This window comes from Neodiprion lecontei, chromosome 4 (assembly GCF_021901455.1).
Source record: "Neodiprion lecontei isolate iyNeoLeco1 chromosome 4, iyNeoLeco1.1, whole genome shotgun sequence".
In the NCBI taxonomy this organism is placed as follows: domain Eukaryota; kingdom Metazoa; phylum Arthropoda; class Insecta; order Hymenoptera; family Diprionidae; genus Neodiprion; species Neodiprion lecontei.
This window is the reverse complement of record NC_060263.1, coordinates 18,661,801-18,686,073: the sequence shown is the minus strand read 5'-3', so window position 1 is coordinate 18,686,073 and position 24,273 is coordinate 18,661,801. Positions and strand designations below refer to the sequence as shown.

The window sequence follows — 24,273 nt, the reverse complement described above, 5'->3', positions numbered from 1 at the left end:
CACAGCTTCTGCTTAAACGTAGAAACGACTTTTGAAATTTGAATACAAGCATATTTTGTAACGATTTACAAAAATCTTGTGCACACTTAGAAACAGAAAATGCGTTTGCGAAATTCAACGTCACAAATTTTTTTTTTTTTTTTAGCAATTCACGGTTTTTGGCACGTCGCATTTTTACAACAAGGCATTCGGCTTTCGAATATGGATATTTTCAATTGCGATTCCGATGTAAAAAGTAGAGAGGCTTGGGTGAAATGATAATAAACGAAACGCAGTTGGGAAACTTTTCATCGCGAGGCGGCGCCGGGCGTTTTGCGAAAACGCGGGGTGAACGAGACCGGGAGAAAAACGCATAAAGAATTTGATGAAATAGTCGTTCCAATTTTTTCGCCTCTGTGTATCTGCCTCCTCCACCAGTTTCTCGGTTCTGTAATATCGTTGTACCTATATAACAAGACCACTGGAGGGAAATATTAAGTTTTCACACCGTAACCATCGCCGCCGGTTCAATCTCTATGCAGATTCGCAGGAGTCGAGTAGTGCAGGTTCGTGAAATCGCCGCCCCCAAACCAAACCTCGTACTCACGATACGTGTACAAAACGCAACGTTTGTTACGCAGCGAAGATTAAAAAATTTGTATCAGCTTTTTTCCGACATGGTGATTAATGCAAATTCTACAGTCAACCCCGCATTTTTTCTCAAACCGTTAATCTGTCACTTTAAAAATTTGCACCCCTTTACATTTTCTCGAAAAAAGCAACAGCAAACTTTTAAATAATATTTTTAAACCATTGGTGTTTTTCTCTACTATTTTCACCGGTACTTTAAACAGACTTTAAGAAGTTTCACTTTACGGTATGAACGTGAAAAACGTCGAGTAGCTAGTTCAAAATTTGATTAAAACAAACAAGTCTGGACGGTAATTCTGATCCGTTCGAAGTTGAGTTTCAAGAGGATTCGAAATGAGGAAACAAGTTGCGAACATCTTTAGTTAAGCGATAGAATTTTAGAGCTAATCTAAAGAGAACACAAAAATCTTTTACATTTGATCCGTGGTGAAATGTTTGTTGCATATTTGCCCAGAAAACTATCGAGTCTATAAATACACATTCACGATTTGTTGCAAATTTAGAAAACGATTATTTTCCTCTGTTATCTTAAAAAATTTGCTGCTTCTTTTCGTCGTCGTTCGTACTTTTCTAATCTGATCTATCACTGTCACGATTTTGTGAAATATTTGTTGCATACTTGCTGAGGAAACTATCCAGTCAAAAAAGTTCCGCAACATTTTACCCAAATCAAGTTTGCACAACGTGTGTTAATTTCGCGTGAAAATCTGGCGCGAGAGTTTTGGTTGGAAATTATTATAATCGGGGCGGAATTTGCAGGCTCGCAAGGGTTGTTTTTCAGCCTCTGCTTCTTGATACACGCAGAGGTGAGACGAATGGATTTTTTAGAAAAATTGAATCCCCATTGCGCGTGCAGACAGTGCAAAAAAGGAGGTAGAAAGAGTGGAGAAAGAAAAAAAAGACGGCGTACTCTTTTGTACCGTGAGCAGTGTTACTACGGGACCGACTCGTAATCCCCGATTCTCAATGCATTCAATCCCCCGCGAATCTTCGCTGTTCGTTTTGCCGCGTATTTCGACAATCGCTTTGGCTGTTAATCTCGGAAAGATTTTTCTCAGACGAAATGGGAAAGGGAGGAAAAAAGAAATTGAAAGTAAAACAGCGAAGAATGCCTACTTCTTTTCTAACGCGTTTCATTGTTACGGTTTCATTCATTTTCAAAAATTCTCGTTCAGAACTGATTCACTTTCCAGTTGGAATAAATATTTTCTTGCACAGTTGAACTTGATGAAAAAAATAAAAAAAAATAAACAAAACGGAGAATACAATCTAAAACGAAATGAAAGAAGCTTCAGTTTTTAAACGGTGAATACAGATTCACGATTCGTTGAAAATTCAGTGTTTTTCTGTGTTATCTTCAAAAATGTTCTGCTTCTTTTCGTCGTCATTCGTACTTTTCCAATTTGATCTATCGCTGTCGTGGCTTTTTTCGTTCGATTAAACTTGGCGTAATGAAAGAAAAACGATTATTATTATCAAATATAATTTTTTTTTTTGAACATTAATTATTCAAATTGGGGTACTTGTCGAAATGAAACGGGTGAATTTCTTCTTGAAAAAAGGACACAGTATAAAGTTGAAAACGTGCATAAAGATATTTCAAAAGCTAGAAATGGATTCAGAGAGCACGAAATATTCGCTCTGCTGAAGTTTGATGAAATTTCAAACGATCCAGTTTAAATGCTGGAAAATAGCACGATGGAAATTGTCGGTTCATTATACGAGAAGCAGCGACTGCGACGTTATAATATTTTTCAAAGGATAATATTGCCGGTATAAAACTGCAAGGCAAGCGACTGTGCACTGTCTCTTTACGTATATATACATCTCACGACACACATACACATATAAATATACATATACATATGTACTATGTACGTCTTCTGTACAGACGAGAAAAGTGCTTCTTCCTTGTCGTCCTATTATGGTAATATTTGATAATTTGTAAAGAGTACGTTGTACCTGAACCGCCGAGCAAACTGAGTCTGCGTTCGAACGAGACGAAATTAGTGAAAATAGGAAGAGAATAAAAATGGAATACGTAAGTATGCGGTACGCAGCGATGGAAAGAAAAGTAAAGTGATAACGCCGTAGGTTTTATTTATTAAACGACCGAAGGACCATAAGTCTTACTTGTCAAATCTAAGATTTTCTTCTCCATTATTTAACAATCATTTTTGCTTTTTACAAATTGCAATTGAAGACAGTGATTGAAGGTTGTAAACCAAGAAATTGCTATTACCTACATTACGTGTGGCTGTAAACAGTGTTTGGAAACTTTTTAAAGTTTTTCATGCACAATGATTTCCATTTTTCGGTATTTCCTCGCTTCTTCTTCGTGTTCTCGTTGCTTTGTATTTTTTTATTTGCCGTTCGATTGTGTATCGTTTTTTTTTTCTCTCTTTTTTTTTTTACTTTTTTTATTTGAACCGATAACAAGATAAGCAATTCAACGTCTGACCATTAATTGTATACCGTATGTATGATATACGGATATAAATGAATAATTCACTATATTCTCCGTCGTTACTTTGGCTGGAAATCTGGTAGCTTGCCTAGCTGGAATATCCAAGCTATCGTCGCGTTGTCCGTTTGTGTGTTCGAATAACGTAAATATCACGGTCAGCTCTCGCTAGTGCGTGTATAGAGTGCAGTGTAGGTTCAGTCACGGCATATGATCCTTGGCGCCGATTCAAATGTCCCGGTATAGGGATGCCATTATCCTTGCTTGCTTATCGTGCACAGGCAGCTTTAGTGCGCGTAATTGGTGGAATCGCGGGGAAAATTCGATTACGCGTCACGAATTCAAAAAAAAAGGAAACAAAGAAATGGTGCTATTCGTAGAGAAATTCAACGATTAGCTGCATTTGTATTAGCAGTTGTATTAGTAGTACCGTTATACATATATATATTGTATATATATATATATATATATATATATATATATATATATATATATATATATATATATATATATATACATGTGTACAAATTTACTCGGGCATAAAATTAATGAGGATGAAAAAAGGTAATTGCTAGTCGTAAACTGTGTATACTCACGATACACCATGATGAAACCGTCGGACACTCGTTCAGATGCATCTGAGCTGTGTAATTTAGACAGGGAGTGATGCTGCCGACGCCGTCGTTGTACATTCCGCATATAAAGCAGTTCAGCCCTTGCGTCGTTCCTGAAAAAATAAAAAAAAAACAACGAGATGACAGCCAAAGGTTTGCCGAAACAGAATCCGATGATGAATCGAGGTTGAAAACAAGCTGAGAAAGTTAGACTGTAAGTATTGTCGTGTTGAAATTGGCCGACGCGACGTGAACAATTGTTGGATAATTTTTTTGCTAAATTTGTAAATTTAACGTCAGACAGTGTTAGACATGTATTGAATACAGTGTCGAATCGACATCGGACAGTGTCTGATTGTCACCAAATTGTGAAATGAAGTCTTTCTTGGAGTGAATCTTGTTGCTTCGAATAATGGTTCAATTGAGTGGACAATTCGAACGTAAAAAAGATGATCGTTTGCGGTGTACGTAAAGTTTTAAAGTTGTTTTTTAACTGCCGCGCAGGTTACGATGGAATTGATCCCGTTGGTGAGTAGTCTTGAAGTTACGTCCTTCTCAGGGAGATGAGCTCGATGTGTTTCCCTGGGGCTTTGAAAAGAGGACCGGAACCGTTCGAACGGAATAGCGGTTACCGTATGCCGCCATTCCGTTTCAGGAAATGGAATTTGGAAAAAGTTTTACGTTCGCGATGCGTTATTAATATAATTATGAACCCACGTCACGTTTCTGATTATCGTGCCGTTCAGGCTTGTTCAACTAATTGCAACACCGATAGATATGTTACGCAAGAGTTGATACCGCGAGGCTTAAACCACTTGTCGCGGTTTTAATCACGTCGTTCACATCGGAAACATTGATGAGGGGAAGTCGAGACGTTCCGCGGTGCATGCATTCCGGGTACGGTCCAATGGATTGCTACACCGGTATCACTGTAGCAATTAAGATACCGCAGACGACTCTTGGATGATCGAGGATGTGTCAGGTCTAGAGTGTAGCAAAACAACTGTCGAAATGGAATCGTTGTTAAGCGATGGTTCGGAATTAATAACTGATGGAAATTGCTCATGCTTAAAGTGACATTGAAAAGCCGATGGAATTGAATCGAAAATTGATTTTATTCAGTTAACGCACTCGCGTGACTTCATTTGGTAACTCGTCGCGATATCAAGTGTATTTAAAAACATCTCGCAAAATGTAAATCTCACGAATTCATGTACGGCAGTTAACAGATCGCAATTGCAATGATCCGAGATGAATTTCGGAACGTCGAATCAAACGTGCCGCGAGTATATCCCCTCGGCCATATCGCGACGAAGTATACAACCATCCGTATTTTCCCAACTTACGAACCCCAACCGAACCATTCCGCTTTTCTCTTTTCTTATCATCTCCCGCGGTGTATTTTTCATCAATCAGACGTGGGACGGCGTCTCCCGAAGTCCGAAGACCCAGGATCGTGATGAAATGACAGAGAATATATGTATAGATGTATACCGTGTATATACAGGAAGAAATGGGGATGATTTGTATGCAAGCGAGCAGCGCCAGTCGTCATCATCAGAGGTCGGTATGAAAAGAGTTCTCTCGACTTGGAGCTAGCGGTCATAGCCAGCGTATCGGATCTCAATTCGCTATAGCAATTCGCGGGAAATTGGAAAAGTTGTTTCTTGCTTATCGGGAGAGACTTGGGGTCTCGTCCTCCGACGGTGGTCAAGCTGAGAGAGATCGTGTCCACCAGACGCAACCCGTCGAAACGGTTCGCGAAGAACCTGGAACCCAGTGCAGGAGGAGAATCTTATTGATTCTAACCCGAAACGGACGATTGCTCTCGACAAGTTCATGAATTCGATTGAAAATTCGGTATATGATTAATTTTTGTTTTTCCAACTCCTCGACAGTAGCATCATTCAATGGTCCAGGTCAGGATTTACGACCGTTGAAAACTAATTGTGTGAATTTTACTAGCTTGTCATTGGTAGTGTCATTTCATCGATCCCGATTCGCGAGGCACCAAGGAAAATAATATCGCGATACAATTAATTGTCGATGGGTGCATGGCAGCTCAGTTAATGAAACCAGAATAATGTCGCAGTAACTAATTATTACGGGATGGCAACATCGATGTTTTTTCTAGTACTACATATTCCGACGGTTTCACGAAGTTCGTGACTGATGTTTGCTGTTTAAACGTGAGTTCTGATCTTCAAACAGTAATCAGCAATTGAGAATTTTGCAAACCTCCCAGTAATTTATACAGTACTCGAGAGAAAAATTCGTATATACGTCATACGGTGATCAGTTTTCATGAGACAATGATCTCCTTAAGTACACTCCGAACATCCAGCGCAGCTACTTGAGACTCTGTAGCCGATAGTCTGTTCATTACGGAGGTTGCACTGGCCTGGGTTTCCATATCACGTAGCTGATGGTCCGTTTCGGGATCAGGATAGAAGGACGGGAGAGGCGAGATCACTTGGTCCTAGGAAACCCATTTTTGTGCAAATGTCGCAGGGAAAGAGACGTAGAACTATTGTCATTGTGCGATTCGTAGCGAACGACGAGCTTCGGATTTCGGAAACAATCTAAAAACTCCTTTACGACCAGACCGAGACGATCCCATTGAAAATCTGTGTATCTTCCGTAGAACTTTTCAATTTCCGCACCGGGATCAGTCCATTATATATGCTATATACACGGCCGTAAACCCAATCAGCGCAAAACGCGGCGTCACCGAACTTTTATTTATCATCTTTTACGGAGGTTTTTGGTTCGGGTGTTGGATAAACGCGAAAATCTCAATTCAATGATCTTTGCGCTGAGAAGAAGAGGAACAACTTTTGATCCGGCGATAATACGCCGCAGAGAATATTAAAAGTTCGAATACTTGTATCAAATGCAAAGTCAACACTCGAAAGGCAATAAATCGTTTGATAACTAATTTTGCAAGAGTAAAATTGCTGGTGCAAGTTATTTCGCAGGTTTGAAGATTTGTTCAATCCTTCAACGTCCCACGTTTCAACTCTTACTTTATTGTTTTCTGTTTCTCCGTAAAATACGAGGACGTTCATACTTTCATTTACGTTATTAATTTTTCCTCCTCTTCCTCTTATTCTTCTTCTTCATCGCCGCCATATCTTCTCTAGACTCTTGCAATGAGTCCGTGAAGAGATTCGGGGGATCTCACATCTCTATACAAGATATATGTAGGTACGCAACTCGAGTATGTGTATCATATTTCTTGAGTGGAAAGTTTTTCACGCCTTTATACTCCGGCCGAAAGTAAGGCTATTAGTGGTTGTTTTCGGCGCTTGAATCCAAACGTTGCCATCGTTCGCCAGGCGCCTTCTTTACTCCTTATTTATATTTCCTGTGTACAACGTATTAGAAGCACGAGGGTCGTGATCCTTAATCCTGGCAGATTAATAGGGGCGCAGGTAGAGTCTGTGTGTGAGTTGCCTTGTATCGAGCTTTCTTCCTCTTTCCTTTCCTTTTACCCCTTTTCCATGTACGTATATATATATATAACACACGCCTTTAATCTCTCTTATAAAGTTTTTCCACCCTCGGATAATCGTCCGTCCCTTAATCTCGCGAAGCAACAGAAGAGACCCTGGCTGTATTAGCCAATCGAGTTCGCTACATCGGGAGGTAAGATCAGGAGTTGGGACGTCCGTTTACGATCTAAAGCTGACCCAGCTGCTATCGGACTTTATTTATTATTCAAGCGATAATTGATCGGCAATTACCGGCCGGAGGAAACCAAATTGTGCTTCGTCGATTTTTCAGATTCGATATACCTAATACGATTTGGGAAGCACTGTACCAGGTCATTTCGTCGAAATGTCACCTGGATAATTTAACACTGTGTAAATCGAACTGTATTTGTGCGATCGAGGATACGTATAATTTATTGACCGACGTGTCAACAATGGGAAAAATGTCAAACGGTAAAACGTACACTCGGTACATATGAAATGGAGCCGCTTTTTTTTGGTGAAATTCACCCTGATTTGCATAAGTTAAGAATTCGACTCCTAGAGAATTTAACTAATTCTGTTTCCTTATCGGCTGACTAATGAGCAACAGCGAATTACCTTGGCTTGTTCGGTTTGCAAATTCAATTCCGTATCGCCTCGTGACACAAGAGAGAGATAGAAGTGATGCATTCCGCGTTGGACCGTCACTATCGACCACAAGATTCTCGCGATGCTCAGGATGTGCCGAGGTAGTAATCGGCATTCGAGAACCGGCGAAAATACGTCGGCACCCGGATGCTCAATATTGTCCGGCGCCTTACGCAGCTTGAGTTGAACTTATGGTGTGTACACGAGCTTGCGGGAAGTTCGCGGAAACAGAGCAAACGCCCGATTCCAGTTACCGTATATCGACAGCTGATCCTTATCCCTGTAATCTGCACTCAAGATCCTGGATTTGGCGCCTGGATTCAAAGATTACCAAAATTGACTTGAGTTGCGAGAAAGGATTTGACTATAATCAAGTTCAATGTAGTCGAAAAAAAGTCCCTGTGATCGAGAAGAACAGTTTTGAATAGGTACTGTATTTCAAATATCTTGTCGTAAGCACCGTCAAAGCAATCATATAATCATACTATTTTTTCACCGAAAAATTCGTATGATTCGTCCGATAATAATAAAAAAATAGCTTATTTTGTTCAAAAATGAATCCTATTGAAGTCGTCCGTGACAGATTTTTTTGAGCTTGCAAGCTGGTAACAAAATTCGAAATGCATACCAAACACACAATCGTCACAAATTTATCGTTCACACATAAGCGTATTGATATCCAAAATCTAACCAGCAATCAAGAAAAATAAAATTTTTTGTGAAAGAATGGTTGAATAACGCGATTGTCTCTCATGATTTGAAATATAGTAATGTTTTTATAGTTCAAATCTAGAGTTGGAAAATGTTTTCCTATACCACCGGTACATTTTTAATAACAAATCATCAGATCAACTTCAGTGACGTTTGCGAAGCTTTCATGTGAAAAGTTTTTTGCCACTACTGAGCGTCGTAAAAATTCTTGATGTAACGTTACTTTTGTCAACGGAACGCGGCTTCCGGGTGTTCTATCTTTCGGTTAAAAATTCTGGAACAAACGGTAGTATCTAAAGGGTTTTTCGAGTGGTGAACCAGGTCGAAGGTCCTGATCCGGCCCTACATACTCAAGGATCGAAGCTCTTCTTTGATCTCGGAAGTGGCACGGAATGCCTAGCAGCCAGCGAACCGTAAAAATTTGCGAGGCCCAAGCCGTGCCTCGACTATGTAAAGAAGAGGTAGGTAAGTGTCGCGACATTTTCGCAACTCCCCAAGGGTACTCATCTCGACCCTCGAAGGATCCGCCTCCGAGGTTTCCGAAAACGTAATTGACTCGAAGGTGAAGATCGGGAAATAAGCCGAGCTTACATTACTCGGCAGTTATTCTACGGCCTCGATGACTCTCCGGAAGCTCGTGCGGACAGCCGGCCGGGTAAAGCCGAGTAGCCAGAGACGAGATTGGCCCGTAAAGAAGGGGGAAAGAAAGAAAAAAGGGGGAATAAAGTCGTACGAGGCACTATTCACACATTGCCTCCGGGGCCAAGATGCAGATTAGACACGACGGTCGCCGTTCGCCTCGTCTCTCCCAGCCGTCCGCTCTTTCGAGGATAAGAGCACCCACTACATAACCCCTGGAGGAAATGCTTAGCCAGCTAATTACCCTCCCTCATTATTTCACGTCATGCCTCGCCGAGTGTATGCTTCTTCTCGTCAGCCCCTATCAGCGTTCGGATCGAACCTCTCGCCGAATGACATAATCCCGACAATGTGGTGCGCGCCTTTGCTTTGTGCCTTTGTAGGTACCTCGTGCCGAGAGCTGTCAGCTCCGCTGACGGTTTCACAGGGAAACGTCATCGGGGTTTCTTGTTTTATTTCTCACTTTCAGACGATGTTTTCGGCGGGGCTGTGCTCGAGGATTGGTTAAGCTGGACACGCTGCATCGTTTGGTGGATGAAATTCACGCGAAAGAAATTGTTAATTAGGTATTCCTGAGGGTATGAAAATCTTTGTGAATTCTGACAAACGTTCTTGCAACATTACAGGGAACTGGCACTCGGTTCTTTGGTAATTCAATCAGTTCGAACTTTCACACCAACGTTTTCAAGTCGGCTAAAGTGGGATCCGTAAAATTGACTGGTTCACATGATTATAGCGAGAAACCACTCCGTCGTGTACGTCGAACTGAGAGGTTTGAAGATTCCGGAATGACGTATGAAACTGACGTCGCGTCTTTTATTACGGGGGTTTTATTGGGTTGCAAGTGATATTAATTTGTTTCAAGTGAATTCAGCGTCGCGGGACTTAATGTCGGATTCAAGGCTGAAAATGGACTTCCCTCTCCCGAGAGGCAGAAAATTGCGAGACGTGAAAAAGCCGAGGCGACTTGCGTTGACTATATTGAAATTCCCGGGCTCATGACCGAGCGTGTATTTTGAGCTACAGTGGGAAAGTGCGAATATTCAGAATTCATGCAGTGAAAAATGTCACTTTACGCCATCGTCAGGAGAGTTAAGCTTGGAATTTAAAGCGCGCGACGCGGGGCTGACAGTCCCGTGAGAAATGGTATTTGAAATTTTTACGAGTGTTGGACCGTCGGTTATATAGTTTCTGCGATCGCTGGCTCTTTCTCTTATCGGAAGACGAGTCACCCTCTAACCGTCCTCAATTTCGGGACCGCATCACGCGGAATACGCTGAAACGCAGCTTATGTCATGAATGAAGAAATCCGCAGTTAAGGGTGTCAAAGGAAAAGCTGACCAAATCGACTTTCACCCTTTTTCTCTGCGATTGGTGAGAGTTGAACTTCGTTAAATTCCTCCGAATTATGATTTGTTTCGCTATCGTGTGGTGTCATAAATTTTGTTATCGGCTTAGATCAAGATATTCTTTTTCAATTTTGCTGTACAAGTTTTCGGTCAGACTCGACTATAGTTTTACGGTTATACTGCATATTTGTTTACTTATTTTTTAGATTATTGACAGAAATTGATGCGAATTTGGTTTTATCGAGAAACCCTGTTATCTGGGGATCTTTTTCAAATTTGATGATGTAAAAAAGGATTGTTCAAAGTAAGTTGAAACAATCTTATTTTCATCATTGAAGTAAAAAAAGATCCCAAGACAAGATATTTCTCCAAGGAAACCAAATTCACATTTACTTACGTTAGTAGATCAGAAAATGATTGAAGGAATATATAATTCTAAGTGTAAAAATTGTTTACGTCTCCAAATTTCAGTTAAGCTCTTTTATAAAATCCTGTTCGCTAATGATATCAATAATCAGTTACGGTATCGTATAATATCGAAACTGTATTATTCGCCTCATGCCCGTTTTTCCGATCAAGTGACCGTCTCAAGTGCCAATGACAAATTTCCGTGAGACTTCTTCGAATCATTATTTTCCTCTGATCAAGTACAAGAGTGGGCTATACTGAAGCTTGCCGTCCTCCACCATGGTGGCGATGCGGAATTGACACAATAACGCGAGTGTAGCAGTTCGTCGCTCATCATATTTTTCGAATCGCTTGGATCGAGCGGATAACAAGCGGCAGAATCATCCAGAAGCTGATCACTAACCGTATGGCTAGAACTTGGAGCTTTCAGCGGAACATGACAGTTACGCTGTGTGCAATGTGTGGTGCAGTGACCGAGGCGAGGCCCGGTGTTTGAGAGAGAGAGAGAGAGAGAGCGAGAGAAGCTCTGGGCAAACTGACCCAGATTGCCACCCTGGGATGCACATCCACCATCGTCTCGGCAAGTATAAATTCAACTGGAAAGAGGAATATGGTGATTCGCGGAATATACACATATATATACATACCTATATATATATATACATATATGCTACCGCACGGATCTGCATCAAGCGCCTGAAATCCGTTCAACGATTGGTCAGCAACGGTCAGCTCTGCGAACTCGAGTATAATTTGGCGGTGGTATAATAAATGAAAGTGACTGACAATTAGAAAATTACCCGAGGCGAAGCTCACTGGTTATGCTTATTCTGTAGCACGTTATAGTGCATCAAAAAGACATTAAACCCGCATTTTTTTCATTTACTGGTCGATTGTTTAAGAGTTGAGAACTACCGGCAGAAAATAAATAAATAAATAAGGGTTGAAATTCCTGAAAGTAAAACCACCGGGCGTATTATCGTCTATCGATAGTGAGTGATATCCTATTAGTTTTTGAAAACAAAATTTACATCATTGTGTTTTTTGATATGCCACAACATATGAAAGATTGAAGAAAATCCCGGGAATGCATCTCAGGTACTTTTCTAAGATTTGGGAAACTTGAGGTTCATCATTTCTATTTCGTATTGAATTTGGAGCGTTGATTATTCCCGAGGTCCCGAACTTCGTCTTGATTTACTCGGGAAACCGGATGAATTTTTGATAGCTAATCCAACTTAACGACGTGTACAGTGCCCGCGGAAGCTTCAGCCTCGACGACGTCATCGTTAATCTTCATCCCCCGTTCCATGGTCTGAATAAACTATAACACAACTTTACCAGCGTGACCTGGCGTCCGGGGACAAAGCGAGAAACAGAATAAGAGGGACAGAGGGAGGGAGGATTAGCCCTTTGCTCCGGCGCGATTTAATCTCTGGTCGAGGGTCGGTTGCTGCAAGGAAACACTCGGGACTTGCACAGGAAATATCCGGGGAAAAGTTAGAGACAGTGATATCGGGTTCACGGTTGGCAGTATAGTTTCCTGAAAATTCGCACCGGCTACACAACCGCGAGCTTGATTCAACGCGGTTCCGACCCTCCGACAGGACCACGCAAACACTCGACTCTCTGCAGGTACTATGACTGCAGAACGCGTTTAATCGGATCCCATAATGGACTGTGATTTGTGTTCCTTGATCGACACGCTCGACGATCCTTCTGGAGTTTACTCAGCTGTATCGACACAGCAGCTGCAAATACAGCCAGAAACACGAGCGATAGTGAAGACAAAGAAACCAATTGTTCGGGATCAAAACAGGCGAGAAGATACCACCTTCCAGGATTGCTGTCGCTGCAGGAGAAGAGGATCCTATCCTGGGATCCGTTCTTTGGAGGTTTCTGGCAAAGCAGTTTCAAGATCGAGCCGGATAAGCCGAAAAGCGGAAGAGCGTGTAATTATGAACCTGGAAGGCAGAAGAGCTGAAGGCACGACTCCAGGAAACCATCGGGCGCCTTTTGTCGCAGTAGAGAAGCTGGCGTAAGTATTCATTATGAAAGGGTACAAAGTTTGGTGTGTTGGAGGAACGAGTAGGCACAGTTAATAGTGGTAGGGTCGTTTTGCCTCCGGCTAGATATCCGGATACGGATCTTTGTCTCTGCACCATCACAGAGACATACCTGTAGCAGCGCTGCCGCTTCGGGTTTAATGAAAAAAATGAGCAAAACAGGATGAAAAAAAAAAGAAAGAATTAACACTCGGTTGCCTTCTGGCGCATGCCCGGACCAGTCAGCTCTTACAATCAGACACTGACTGTTTCTGAAAGTCTGCCTATTATCCATCAGCGTTTTTTCTTCTCTTCATCTTCTTTTAGTTGCTTATTTTTTCCCGCGGAGTTTGAGCCCACTTCGCACGAGCCTTGCAGCCTTTGACGGTCCTTATCTCGCCCCTTGTCATTATCGAAACAATACTTTGAGATCGGGAAGGGGAGAGGGAGGGAGCTGGCTGCGAGCTTGAGGTGTCAGTAACATGGTGTACCGTCCCTGTTCTTGCCAGTTGTTTTGGTTTCCTGTCGTACAGGCCGGTGAAATACGAGGAAAAAAGGACACACCCCGAGGCTGGGAGCGAGAGATAGAAATGAAGATAGAGAAGGAGAGAGAGACGACAGCTGGTGATAACCTGAGAAAGAAAGTCCAAACTAGGAGACGAGAGGGGGATGAGAAGTGGGGTTGGCTTTTTGAAGAGAGGCGAAACTCGTCCGAGGCGACGGGCCGCTGCATATGACAGATTTGAAATATTAACCCCCAGCCGAAAACGTCTCATGCAGATGAGAAAGAGCGAGAGAGCGAGAGAGTAAAGATTGCAAAAACGTTTATAACCTCGTCGTCCCTCCGTGTCGGAACTCCCGAGACCCACGTTCCAAATAGGCAAACTAGGAAACATTCCGCCTACACGCGAATGCTTCGACGACATCGTCGCTTCGCCCGTTTTAAACGCCTTGCAATATTGTTACAACTAACCGAGTCACGCATATCCATCTCCGTGACTCGGATGCCGAAGTGCTTTTCAAATCGAACACTAACAACCGAGCTTCTCCAACGTCGCATTTCGGCGTCTACCTGATCTCTGCCACACGTCGGATTTCGAATTTCAGATATCGTTGAACGACTCGCAAAATTTCGAGCAGTTTCAATGACCCATCAACCATTGATACCAACGTAATGACGCTACGCAACCATTGGACGCTCTTTTTCTAGGTTTCTTGAAAAGCCCGGCATTTCGCGATCGTACGAGTATTGAGTTTCAATGGATTTTAAGATAATGCTTTTCGAATTCAACACAATTAAACCGACTACGTTTGCTTCGTCATGTTCATACCTGTCACTACTCTTCACTAGATGCACAATTTCAAATTTCAGGTCCCGTTGAAAGATTTCTAAGAATCTAAGTAAGTTTCAACAATCCTTCATTTACTTGATACCAATACAGTGATAACGGACCATCTTCAGCTGCTCTTTACCAGGCGTCTTCAAGAGCTCGGCACACCATCAATTGTAGGAGTCTCAAGTTCAAAAGGGTCTTAAAATATCGTCAAGTCATCGCGGGGCGCCAAGGTCGACCGGTAGGAGAAGCTACGAACTGGGCCACAGAGCAGCACCTTGTCATTTCTTCTCGAGGATTTAAGCATCAACGTAGGAGTGAAAAGCGGGTAGTTTGGCTAACAATGAGGCGCCGGCTAGGCCCGAGCGTCTGGATGAGACTGGAAGAACCGTGTAAAGAAGAGCGTGCAGGGGTTGGGCACTAGACACTTGCTCTGGAAGTGTTGGATGTATACCCATCAGCCGGGGTAGCACGTCCAGAAAACCCGACCGCCCCCATCCAATGTCTGTTACTATAGTGCATGCTGTAACGACGACTGTCACTTTGCGCAGTCTTTTACCTGGGACCCTTCAGAAAGCGGATATGCACGCATCGCGCTCTCAAATCTGGACAAGATGAAAGAAAACGGCTGCTTTCGGTGTTCCGATCCACGGGGAGTTGTTTCAACGTTCATTTTTACACTGTCAAGCCGTCCCTCATGCTCCTCATTCAACCGGCGATGTCGAATTCCATTTCACGTTATGGACTTGCACAATGCACTCATTTAGCTAATACGTTATCCCGTTAGGGGGCGCGTTACCCATTCGAATTCACTTTGGTATTATTCCTTTACACGGATGACGTTCATTTACCATTTTCACAGTCCATTATCCCTCCTCTGTGATCTCGACGTAGTCACATTACCCGGGGTAATTATATGCACCGTCCTTCATAATCAGGACAAAAACATCCGAGACGTTGTCTTTGTTCAGCGTGACGCTAGTTTCGTCATTTTTCAATTCCCTTGTTACGGCACTGGAAGAACCGTGTTAAATTTACAACGACTGTAGTAAAACCATTATGGAAACTTGTATCGGAAGCAGAGACTCGTTTGAGTAACCACTGCAAGGAGACGAAACAGAGGCTCCGAGTAGAGCTACTGTTCAGCCTTCGAAAGCGCTCGACGACCCCTTAAGTGTAACTAAATATTTACCCTCCCTCCTCGCTCTATCTCGTTCAATTTCGAAGACCCAGCAGATTATTCACGATAATGGCGCTGCCACGGTTAGCCAGGGACGCTTCCCGGGCTGACGAATAATTATAGTAAACACGAAGTGGAACTTCATCGCCGAGAGTCTTCTATCTCGGGCAGGCTGCAATCGATCAGAGCCAGAAGAGCGAGCAAACGAGCAAAGTAAGTGAGTGATGTGGCCCGACGTGTAAGGGTCCGGGAGCAAAAGCGGGACGAAAATAGGCCCTCAAACACTCGGAGGTGCGTGTGCAATTCCCCACTCTCCCCTCTCTTTTTGTCTTCTTAGTTCATCTTCGCCTATGTCTTATTTCTCCTCCTCCTCCTCCTCCTCTTCCTCATCCTCTTCATATTCTTTCTTATCCTCTTTTGTTCAATAGAAAAAGCTCCGCGACACACGTGGGGGAGGAGGGCGGGGTGATGAAGAGAGACCCTGGCGAAAAGTTCATCTTGAAAGGAGCCTGACGCCTCGGCGTACCCTACAAAGAAGTTATTAGTGGCAGCGAGCCCAGGGTCAACAGTGGCTTTCCTCTACCCCAGGCTCCTCTGGTCATCATAACTTGGGTCAAGGTCTCTTCGAGGCGTGTTTAGCCGGCCAGGATCACCGCAAATCGACGGATCTGTACAATACATTCCAAATTTAACGACTCGACTCGGTTTTACATCGTCTCCTTGTCTCCTGAAAAACTCAGGTACTCTCTGACATTCTATATCTCTCTCTTTCCCTCTCCCCCCCTTACTTTCGTCTTGTCTCTCTCGTCCTGCGCGACCCCAAAAACGCGAGAACTCCGGCAAGCCCTCAATCTCGCGTTCTCAGACTTCCTCGGTGACATATTATTCGCAAAAAAACGTCGGCAGGGGAGGGGAGGGGTGGAAATTTATTTCTTCATTTCTTATTCATCATTTATACCCTTCCTCCACGCTTGACACACCGAGGCTCAGGCGTGAAAGAAAGAAAAAAAAAACTGGGCTGTTTGATTTTTCACTGGATAGAATGGCGGTATAAGTATATTTAGCGAGTGTTACCTCGTTTCGAATAAAATGAAGCACCGCTATACGCTACTAGTTAATGGATTTTTTTACATTCAAGTTCAAGAGACGAGTTAGCCAAAATCAATACTTTCTGTCTTTCTGTTCACTTTGCGAGTTAGTCGCACATTAACTATCCCGTAGTCCCATTATAAACGAAAGTTTCGACATCAATCATGCCTCGTTTAAAATCGCTTCAAAATCGCTAAATGTCTAGTAGATTCGTTCGATTTCACTCTATGCAATGACCTATTTCACTTGGAAGACTGTTTTTTACGAATTCACCGAAACGCTTTTCAATATCTTGACATCGTTGTGTATTTAATTTTACGACATTGCACCGATATTGATTTTGATTAACGAATGAAAATATTTAATTGACTGCTAAAAAAAATTAATTCCGTTTCAATGACTTTAAAAAAAAAACAAAGATCTGAATCAAATGAGCCATCGTAGCGTGAATTCAATTTTGAAGTGACTTGAAATAAAGCATCGATATTTTTGTTTAAGATTTCAATTTTTTCTATTTTGTATTTTCAAATAGCGTTATAGTTAACGAGTATCGTATTATAATTTGATAAATACTCGAGTTGTGCGGCTATCTCCTAATAAATTAAAGCGCATCCTATGATTTACTTACAATTATTCATATGTTTCGAAAATTACTTTTGGTGATGAATGACTGATTATTTACTGGATTTCACGTATCGTCAAGCAATCGTTTTACCTGTGTTTCCCATTAATTCTAACGGTAATTACCGTACAGTGTGTAAAGCTGACCAAGCAATTAATTGTGAAGATTGTTCAATTATTTGTTATTTGCCGCGTCAATTTCTGAATTAATGTAACAAGTTTTCACTGTTGTTTTCAGTAGTTCGTCTATTCGTCAGAGGACAGAGTAAACAGTTAGCGCAATCGTCGTATGATTTTTTACCCCGAGTTACCCGGGCTGTCGATATAGGGACATTTGTCGACCCGAATAATGAAACCCTGAAGGGTGCAATTCGCGAGTTCGTTGCCAGAAAACTAAACTCGTGAATCCGGTTAGCATTCAGAGAGGCTTCTTGGTATAAATCATAGTGGCAAATAGCAGGGGTTCAGCTATAAATTTGTCAGAATATATTTTTAAACTCAGCGTAGAGAGAAATGAGAAAACTACGAGGCGAGGACGAATTATCCTCGTCTCCAGGAACGGAATACGGTGATAAAGAGGTGGAATATTTGATCCGTTGGGGTAATTAATTCAGCCAGTAAAGCGATCGCTATGCCACAATTGATCTGGAAGTTCAACTATTCCATTTGTTTCATCCGGATGATATTCTACAAGATAAATCTTCGGATGTAAATTTTCTTGCAATAAGTATTGAATACTTTAATTTTTCGCAAACATTAAATTCGCTAGAAATTTTGACGTCTGTGCGAATGAATTGTGTTCACCTTTTCCAAACTCTTTCGGTCGTAGGTCCTTATAATTTTATCAACATGTGTTTATGATTTTTCTTAAATCGTTACCTTATGCGATATGCGAATGAGGTTTAAGAGCTCGATTAAATATTCACTTCAACGATTGACAAGAAAATACGTACATATAACAGACTAGATCATGCTTCAAATGTTCATAATTAATCGGACGTATTCTGGAGAATACTTTTAGAGTATGATATGAAAAAAATAAAATTTCGCGCAAATTTCAGTGAAACTGGTTCTGAATTAAACATGTAATTTATCTTCACGTTACAGTTTCAATTGGCAAGAGCTACGCAAAGTTAATTTAGCGGTGTAACAAAAATATGTGAAAAAAAAAAAAAAAAAATTTCATCAGAGAGGCGCATTATGCAAGTAGCAAACAGAATTGTATAGCGTACGAGTTGAGACTATGTATTATTGAATATCTTCTACATTCCAGTCTCTCCCTTTCTGTCGCTTTCTTTTTTCAAATGTGCGCGCATGAGAATCGCGGATACGTGAATGACGCGAAAATTATACACCACCGAGGACCAATTTCCTGCCGTGTTGTCGCCTATTATGTATAATTCATAACCCGCGTAACCCGACGTGCAGGATAAGTTGTGCAGCACGTTAACGGCGTGTGCTCAATATACCCACCGACCCATTTGCTTAAAGTAATTTCCGTTCAATTTTCGAATCTCGATCTTCGAATCGAATTTACGCATTCTAAACCCGCCAATGAAACACCCCGAGGCGAAGCGTAAGCTTCCTATTAAACACTTGTTTAACGATCCTGCAGGTTTGCGTCAGCTGGAGACTGGCTAATAAAATTCCCCGCAATGCAGACTTTTTTTTTCTCACCTCAATTTTATTCCATTCCCGAAGTGTGTGTGGCAAAAAAATCCGCAGCGTGGTAAGTGAAATATTTCACGCTGCAATTAAAGACCCTCACTTTCAAGTTTGCTGAAAAATAAAAAAGCGGATCAACCAAAGAAGCCAAACCGACCGTTAATTTTATACAAGTTTTTTCCATCCGAGATTCTAATTTTCAAGACACTTTTTCGCCTGCTAGTCAAAAAGTCAGTTTACGTCTATCAAAATCTCGCATAGATACAGCAATTCTCGAATTACCAAATTACGGTGTAATTCAATTACGTACCGCGGTTCGATGAACGGAAGATAAGCGTGCGACAATTCAGATTGAAAAAAGTTCAAGTGCCTTGAGCTGTTGTACAATCTCAAATCACACTTTAACCGTGAAATTATTTCGCGCTGGACTTTAAATCTTTCCGTAGAATTTTGCTCCCGGTGGGTTCAAGCTTCGCTTTGTAAACCAATAAACGAGGAACCTACTTTGGCAGGTGTGAAAGGCAGGGGTAATAGGAGGTTAATCCACCGGTCCGTTTCGCCCCAGAGATTTGCATCCGGAGGGTAGCGACTGACGGTGAGTGAAAGGCAATATAAAGGCCGTCTCGATAATCCCGTCGTTGACGGAGGCAAGGGAACGTGGGCTCGGATAAGGTATAGGTGATAATTAACGACACGGGCAGACACGCAGGTAGGTACGTTGGAGCCGACATTGATTCACACCCTTTATATACCGTCACCATATTCACTCCGCGTGCAAACATACACGGACGCGATGTTTTATTGCCTCTGTATGATAATGTTCGAACACACCTCCGTTATTCGCGTCGTCTGTGCGCGCGTTAACCCGATTTTAAACGGTGCGGCATTATTCACCCCGCGTATTTGTGTACACCTGTATATTTATTACACCGTGGCGGTGCAATTAGTCCAGTCGCGGGATAAAATATCGGGGAAATGGTGCGCGGCGTTTCCCGTTATTAAACCATATCGGCATGAGTGAGCTCGTGATATTATGGGTATAGTGCACGTAACGTTTGCGGTGTGTTTGATGCATTTTACGTTCAACGTCGCGTAACATCTCTGAGCGTGCTATAAAATCGGCGCTTCTCCACGTGTCGACGAATTTCGCATCACGTGAAATAAAAACTTGGCCTGTATTCTTTATTTACTGATTATTTTCTCTTGTTACTGACTGTGTTTTATTCTGCAGCTCTCTAACACCGCACGAGCGGTTCACTCGAGGTTGTTGCTTTAATTTGTGAGTTGGGGTTTGAGGTGAATTCTTAGGTGTTAATCCGCACTGCGGCTTGCTTTCCACGTTTATCTTCCTTTCGCCTTTTTCGTGACAGTGGGAAATTAATATCTGCGAAATAGGTATAGCAATGGCTTCGTTCAACGAGTCAACGGTAGGATCTTACATTCAAGTGTAAATAACAAAGTGTTATTGTACAGATCGCGATCGTTTCAGATCAACGCAGCGTCGATACGCGCGGCTCGTTGAATGTTCAATTGAAATAACACGCTCTTATAACATCTTTCCCTCCTCGAAGATATTGTCGAACGGTTTGCTTGCTTCGTATCGCCAACCAGAGTTCGTTTCATTTCTATCTTACGTGTTATATGCATATTAGTAGGTACGTCAGAAGTATTTCACACAGCTGAAATTCAGTGTTTCTGTGGCGAAAATTTAATGCTTGCGCAACAATAAATTGACGTTAAAGCCTCGTTTAACTAAAAAAGAAGAGTAAACCTCAGAAACTGATTTTGCGTCGCGATTACCAAAAAAGGATCGACGATAGCGCAAAATGTACCTCGTTTCTCGTAATTCCAACAATATTCAAACAGTTCTTTTAACGATCTACTCATTTTTTCTAGTTACTATAACAAATGAAATTTTTCTCAGTGTAATTTTATCTCGCAGTATACCGGGTATAAAATTGAAAAATTTGATGCACGTGACGATCTTTCAAGTAACACTTTTCTGTGTTCCGTGTATCAAGGAGTGGGTGTGCATCGTGTAGCTGCATCAGTGAAACACTCCTGGTCCTGAATGCAGGCAGGAAATAACTGCCAAGAGAGATAGCCGCTAGCTTTGACGCGCGACAGCAATTGTGCACAGCAGTTACACCGCTGGATCCGTTTGTGCGTTGGTCGTACACACGCGTGTTTATTACACCGGTTCACAAGAGAGGCGATGCGTATGTTTTTGCAATTTTCACTATTCTAGCCAAGTTATATAGACACCGTTTTTCCACTGACCCCGAACCCACGTTGCAGCAACTTTAGTAACGTTTCATATTATGAATCTAGGCATTAAGCCAGCTTATCCATCATCGCGGCAGCCACTTTTCGCCAATGGCTCCCGGATACGTTTTGGCATGTAGTGACAGATGTAGGTCGAATGGATTCCCCAATTAAATCTGTTTTCGATGCCGCGACGTGACCCGGAAGGAGCCTGATAAGACTCGGGGTGAGAAAACAACTTATGAGATTTTTGGTTTGTTTTTTCCCTGTGCTTCGACCTCTTATACTTAATTGGATTTATAATTGTGAGAAAAAGACGTAAACAATTGAAATCGATGGATGAGAAATAAGTGCGAAGAATTTCGGACTTCAATTTTTTCGTACTTCGATTTCTCCTTCATACTTTTTCCCATATTCACGAAGTTGATGGACTCCTCAAAAGAAGAAACAGGAGTTCAAATCGATTAATAAAAAAGATTGGACATGTAGTTCTGAGAAAAAAAAGCAGGATCAACGTCAATTGTTCCTCGATTTTTCTCCACTTTGTCGAACTTTGTTTTCTTCCGTATTCAAAAAGAGCAAAGTTTAATTACATTTCAATTAAAAGAACAAAAAAGAAATAACTGAAGTTGATACACAGAGGAAATTAGATATCAAGTTGTATAAAAAAAAAAAAAAAAATGAAACCACGAATAAAGTAGTTTGTCAATTTCGCTCTCTTCTGTCACACTCTGATTTCTTCTTTCTTTTGTCTATTTGCGGAATTTCATTGGATTCTCAAAAATACAAAAAAAAAAAAATAATTCAAACATATGAACAGATGTGCAAAAAAACAAACTTATGAATGAGGTTACAGGTTGATCAATTTTTCGACGATTCGTATGTCAGGATTTACGCGAAGAGTGGTCAACCTGTCGCGACTTCCGGTCGCGAAATGGCCGCCACCTGAAAAATTGACGCTTTCGAAAAATCGTTAATACCCGTAGGTTTTCCGACAAAACTTCATGAAATTCGCTATCACGACTTTCAATCGTCAATGTGTATTTCAGTTTAAATTATTCAATAATTTTTTACATGTCTTCGGAATTCCAAACGATGAATTACGAATTCGCTACGTGATATTGAAGAGGAGAAAATTGATGATGCATATTTTTTATCAACAGTTTTTTCCCTCCCGATCGGAAAGTTTAAAGTTCGTTTATTAATCAACTTCACAACTCTTCTATCTCTCTGTTTTACCCTTCTCCGTTTGTTTTCTTTAGATATTTGTCTTCTCCTTGCCAACTGACGTAAATTCTTCAGAGTTCGAATGAGTTGCGCTATTCTTTGTGGGCGTAAATTATTTTCAAACAATTTTATTTCCTCCACTGTAAATACGCATTTATACATATAGATATAGAACGTATACGTTGACCATAGAAAAACTTTATACTTTTGGGGAAGATTTCTGCCGACCACAGACAAATACCCTAAGTGGGTACAGCAATATTTTGAATGCGTCTAGTCAGTCTCAATAGCCGTTAAGATGACATCGTTTACTTTTCCAACTCACGAGCGACGTGTTTTATGGTGGTAAATATCAACCATAAGTGTCTGCAATAAATCGAAAATTTATTTTCGTAATAAAACAAGTGAAAAAAATACCGTTACGTATACAGGAAATCACGAGCTTTATTCCTTGTCGGTCAAATTCTGTAATCCTAATATTAACGATGATACATATTACAACAATTCTACGTTTGTTTGCATTCCGTGTTGCGTAAAAGATAAATGTTTGCATTCCTTCAACATTTCGACTAGCTAAATCTCAGAAAAGTATCGGGTTAAAAATCTTGCCAAGTAATAGAAACTTCTTTTCGAGATTAAGGAAATATTACTTCAATTAAATTCAGCTTCATTAAATTCCGTCGTTGCTTCAAACTTGTGTTTTTTATCATTTTTCGTAATTAATTTTAATTCCTTATCATCGTTAGGTACGTATACATATTTTTTTAAATCAGACTCACCGATGCAGAGTCCGCACAGTAATAAAATCGTGATCCTTGCGTAGAATTTCACCGAAGAAGACATGGTACCGCCTTGAAGTCGCGCGTGCAGTCTAAAGTTTTATTTCACGCACAATTTTTCGTTTCGGTATATCTCTTCCTCTCCCCCTGCCCTTTGTTTTACTTGTACTTTTTACCACGCTGTTTATACCAACTTTATTTTACTTCTTGATTATCACACACAATGATATATGAAACGAACAACTATTCTGCGATGGATAAAGTCGCCGATTATGTCGTGTATTCTTGTTTATTTGTTGTTTATTTTCTATCAAAATAGCGATGAACGAAGTTGCGATATCCGTCTCGCAGAATCTGCTACCGCTGCTGACGAATCGCCGCAAGAATTTAAAACGAAAGATTATTTATACTCTTGAATTTTCTCCGATCACTGCAAAGCTCAAAAAGCACCTCGACACTCTTCTGAAACTTGTCATTAATACTATTAGCTCACTTGTTTCCACGATTTCAGTCGTCTCAACGTTTATTCCACCCTCGGTAACTCGATCGTTCGTTTTACACTTAGCACATGAATTTGTGCCACGGTAATGGATTAATTATCACTGCAGAAGCGAAGAAATGCAGTCGTGGATTTGCAATATACAGCCTGCAGAAACTTTATAACGCTATTTATACGTACAGTAATAAAAGTTGTAAAATACTTTTTCACCAAGTCTCTCCGCTTACTTTCTCCTAACAAGGATCGTCTCTCTCTCTCTCTCTCTCTCTCTTTCTCTCTCTCTCTCTCTCTCTTTCCGTTTCGCTATCGAATCAGGTGAAAATCAATGATTCACTATTTCGTGGTAAAATTTTGTCAGCAGCAGCTTTCGGTTGGCTAAAATTTGTAGGGAAAAAACCAACAAATTTAACGAAAAAAAGACGAGGAATAGAAATAAAAAATTATTCCTACTCTTGTTATCGTTGGTTTGTCAAATCGAACTTCTTAATCTTCCTCGGAAGTTTCGTTTCTTCTTCTCTTTTTACCGTACTTCGAGTACGGTTTTTTACGCTGATATTCTTGAAACTCGATCGAGGGAGAGCGTCGCTTTCACCTGCGTCGTCAGCGGCGTCGCTGTTCAACTGACATAGA

At 41.3% G+C, this 24,273-nt stretch overlaps 1 protein-coding gene across 1 annotated transcript in view; it reads right to left on the bottom strand.

Annotated features, from left to right (window-relative positions):
- The window catches only part of LOC107226657 (lymphocyte antigen 6G), a 64,267-nt gene extending 39,994 nt beyond the window's left edge, over positions 1–24,273 (bottom strand). Inside the window, exons 1-3 of the mRNA XM_015667542.2 lie at positions 24,094–24,273; positions 23,145–24,018; positions 3,691–3,821 (exon numbers count right to left, since the gene is read on the bottom strand). Coding sequence (XP_015523028.1) covers positions 3,691–3,821; positions 23,145–23,208 — 195 coding nt within the window. The 5' untranslated portion in view covers positions 23,209–24,018; positions 24,094–24,273. The remainder of the gene's footprint in view (positions 1–3,690; positions 3,822–23,144; positions 24,019–24,093) is intronic.